This window comes from Octopus bimaculoides, chromosome 14, assembly GCF_001194135.2.
Source record: "Octopus bimaculoides isolate UCB-OBI-ISO-001 chromosome 14, ASM119413v2, whole genome shotgun sequence".
NCBI classification, from domain to species: domain Eukaryota; kingdom Metazoa; phylum Mollusca; class Cephalopoda; order Octopoda; family Octopodidae; genus Octopus; species Octopus bimaculoides.
In genome coordinates this window covers 3,160,108-3,164,543 of record NC_068994.1, presented here as the reverse complement: position 1 = coordinate 3,164,543, position 4,436 = coordinate 3,160,108, and the positions used below count along the sequence as shown (strand labels likewise).

The following is a 4,436-nucleotide window of genomic DNA, read 5'->3' as shown; positions in this document are numbered from 1 at the left end:
ATATATATATATATATATATATATATATATATATAATATCATCATCCTCATCATTTAATGTCTGTTGTCCATGCTGGCATGGGTTGGACAGTGTGACCAGAGCTGACAAGTCACAGACCTGCACCAGACTCCACTCTGATTTGGCATGGTTTCTATGGCTGGACGTCCTTCCCAACACCAACCACTTTACAGAGTGTGTTGGGTGCTTTTATGTGGCACTGCCATGGGTGCTTTATGCAACCAGAATGATTGGTCTTAACACACACACACACACACACACAAACACATATCTATGTATAAACTTTGTCATAATATTTATGAGTTTTTTTTTCTGTTTCTTTCTGTAGGGGAGCGACCATATACTTGTTTTACGTGCAACAAATCATTTTCACAGAGGAGCCATCTGAACAACCACCATCGTACACACACAGGAGAGAAAATCTACAGCTGTGACACATGCCATAAATCCTTTGCCCAGAAGGCACATTTGACCATTCACCAAAGAACTCATTCTGGAGAGAAGCCGTTCATTTGTACAGTCTGTGGCAAAGGGTTTCCTCAGAGGGTGCACATGATAAAGCACGAACGAAGCCATAGTAGCGAGGACTTACAGCGGTCGACGACGTATCAACAGTCAAACGCTTCGGCCAACAACCAGTGTCAACATTCGTCATCAATGTCTGCCTGTTCTTCGTCTAACTGCATGCTTCCTTGCCAGGCACCGTGCATGGCCTCACCATCTGTGGCGATTTGTCAGTGTCAGTGCTCACAGCTGTCCAACCAACCAATGTCCTCAAATCTATCGATGAATCCAGCGACTGGTCACGGTATGTGTCAGCGCGGCCCTCCGGAGAATGTGTCGTCTCGGTCGCAAAAAAACACTTGCATGAACTCAAACATGGCTGGCAACATGTGTCCAGAACAAATCCTGGATGACTGCCAGATGTGTACGAGAATGTACCCCAAATGGAATAGTAATGTCACCAATTGCTGTAATGGGGGAAAGCAAATGAAAAACATGAACCATTCCCACACTTAGCCATCTTCACTCTTTCTCTGTTCACCATTTCTTCATTCTTTCTTTTGCCTTTCCAATGCAGACATGTTGTCTGTGAGGACATGGTACCAGCTTTCCAAGTCAAAAGGATATGTGGGACAGATTTTTTTTATGTTGTTGTTATTGTAGTTGTTGTTATTGGGTGATGGTTGTGTACCTTGAATTTTCCAGGGGTTATGGTCAGAAATGTTAGAGAAAGGGACAGTAGGCACTTGAATCCATGACACTATGATAACATAATCATTAAAACTCATAACGAGAGTAGGTAGAGGAAGAGGAGGATGATTATAATGATAATGAAAATAAAGAAAATTTGCCTAATTTGATAATTATAACAACAGGATTCTCTTGTGCAAATTGTGCAGCTTTCATAAGACTTCACTGACCTTTACACTATGGTGACCTCTCCATAGAAACCATCACTATGGTGACCTCAACACTGGACCCCTCACTGTCATGATCCCTACATGGAACGAGGAGAATCTGGACTTTTCATAATGGTGACTTATTTATTGGAGGTTATTCACATCCTTTGGACCTATAAAGTGTTCATTGATTTGTGTTAATTAATCTGTGTTTACTGACTTGTATGTTCATTGATCTGTGAACAAAGCATTGTTGATAGTTCACTGTTATTTTATAGATTGCCATTTTTGTTTGTTGCAGAAGGCACCGGTTGCATGTATCATACAATTATACACACTGTAACATGTATAGAGTATGCATTTATATGCATATATTTATCTATGTGTATGTACACACACACACGCACATACACACACACACACACACACACACACTGTGTGTGTTTATATATATATATATATATATATATATATATATATATATATATATTGAAAAATGGTAAATACACTCTCTTATTACTCAAGTTATCAGAGAGTCACATACTTCACATGTATAACTGAAACTCTGAGTAATGACAGAATGAATCCAGACTGTTTTTCAATAAATATATACACTACTTTCTGTATTGAGTACTCCTTCCATTTGTACACATAACCATATACATATTACACACACACATACATACACATTTGCTCATTAATTACTCTAACACGTAATTTTGATGTATACACCATAACCATTTGTTAATTTACATTTTATGTTGGTTGAGTGTATATATATATATATATATATATATATATATACACATACATACACATATATATATATATACATACACATCCTGTTCATTTGTTGATGTACAGTTAATTTTTTACATATATGCCTTTGTGCATTGGTGAAACTATAAGACTAAGATATTTTTTTCTATCTGTCACATTCATTTATGAGTAAACAAACTATTTATTTATAAATACACATTGTTGAAGGGAAGACATCCAAAAATTTTTCGAGGACATTTAGATTTCCTTCATTGGTCAATGTTAAAGCATATTCATTGCTGTATATATCCTATTTAAAAGTGAGGACATATCACGTGGCATATAGAATTTTTTCCACAGTGACTGTATAATTGACTTTTATTTCATAAACATTATATTTATTGGTGAATGTTTTGAACTGTTTCATCTATGTGACCTGTTCAGTAGAAACTGTATAAATCACTCTCAGTGCGTGTGTGTGTGGTTGTCTACTCATTAAGCAGAGTCTAACCACCTCTTGTACTTACACGTTAGATCCACCATGGCATCTGATGTGGCTTTTTAAGCCAGACAATGTATTGGAGAGACACCCACATAGATTGCATATCTGATTTGAAAAACGAACCTCCATTAACTAACTACTCTGCCCATATATATCTGTGCACACCTTTCAATGCCGTGTATGCCATAAGGTCCGTAAATCTAATGAAGGTCTCAAAAGACATTTTAAGATCCACAAAGATCAGAACTTAACTCCAGCTCTTGGTGGTCCAAATCAGATATGCAATCTATGTATGTGTGTGTGTGTATACACACACACATACATATATATTGTCATTTGTTTAATGTCCACTTCCCTATGCTCATGAGTTGGATAGAATTTTGTTGAGGCAGATTTTCTACAGCCAAATGCCTTTCCTGTCACCAACACTAGTCTGTTTCTAGGTAAGGAGGCAGTAACACACACACACATATCTGTCTCTCTTTCTCTCTCACCCTTTCTCTTACTCTGTATCTGTCTGTCTGTCTGTCTCTCTCTCTCTTCACACATATATATGATGGGCTTCCTTCAGTTTCTATCTACCAAATCAACTGACAAGGCTTTGGTCGACCGAAGGCTGTAGTAGAAGACACTCGCCCAAGGGGCCACGCAGTGGGACTGAACCTGAAACCATGTTAGAAAATAAACTTCTCATCACACAGCCACACCTGTATGGTGTGTGTGATGCAATCATTACATCAATTTAAATGCAATGCCATCTTCAGCTGCACAAATAAATAAATGGAATTTTAACAAGTAGGACACATTAATATAATTTTTCTTGAATATTTTAACAGAGCAAGAAGATGGAAGAAATTCATGTTGTCACTATTGTAGCTAAGAAATACCATATTTTAATGTGTATAAGGAACCCCCTAACTTTTTGGGCTTAAAATTTTGAAAAAAGGTTTTGTAAGGGATTATAATGCTATCCATGTATAAGAAACTCACATATTTTTTAACCTAATTTTTGACAAAAAAGGGTTCCTTGCGTTATGGTATATCACCTGCTCTCTTGATCTGAGTTTCTAACTTACCTTCCTTTCTTTACCATGTCCCTACTCTACAGCGAGACACTTATCACTGCCCTTCTATACTTTTATTCTCTCATCAACTGGCACAAAGCTAAACCCCTCAGTTCTGCTCCCCACTCCCAGCTAAGGGGTGCCACATAAAAAGCACTGGGGCTGGTGCCATGTATAAAAAACACCCAGTACACTCTTGCGAAGTGGTTGCCATTAGGAAGGGCATCCAGCAGTAGAAACCATGGCAAAACAGACAATGGAGTCTGGTGCATCTCCCAGCCTTGGTAGCTTCCGTCAAAAACCATCCAACCCATGCTAGCATGGAAAATGGATACTAAATGATAATGGTGATTATATATATTGTTAAACCGAGGTAATTGTAAAGTAAGTTTAAGTGTAACACTGAAGCATCTTTTGATAAGATGATTCTTAAATAATTGTGTAAAATGTCTGGGACTTCATAGCAAAAGTACACACACACACGTGTATATATATGTGTAAATAAATAAACGTGTGTGTGTATGTGCATATGTATATATGTACATACCATACACATTCATGTATACACAATGTTCATATTTATCCTCTGTTCAATGGACACAAGCTGTACTTATTGTTGAATATATCAATACTTCTTAACAGTTACCCTGTTTATCAGTGATGGTTCATAAACAGCACACACACATAGT

General features: G+C 37.3%; 1 protein-coding gene across 1 annotated transcript in view; it reads left to right on the top strand.

The window, feature by feature from the left end:
- LOC106870092 (zinc finger protein 25) overlaps window positions 1–2,654 on the top strand; it is a 7,145-nt gene extending 4,491 nt beyond the window's left edge. Inside the window, exon 3 of the mRNA XM_014916073.2 lies at window positions 348–2,654. Coding sequence (XP_014771559.1) covers window positions 348–1,039 — 692 coding nt within the window. The 3' untranslated portion in view covers window positions 1,040–2,654. The remainder of the gene's footprint in view (window positions 1–347) is intronic.
- Window positions 2,655–4,436: the final 1,782 nt, after the last annotated feature.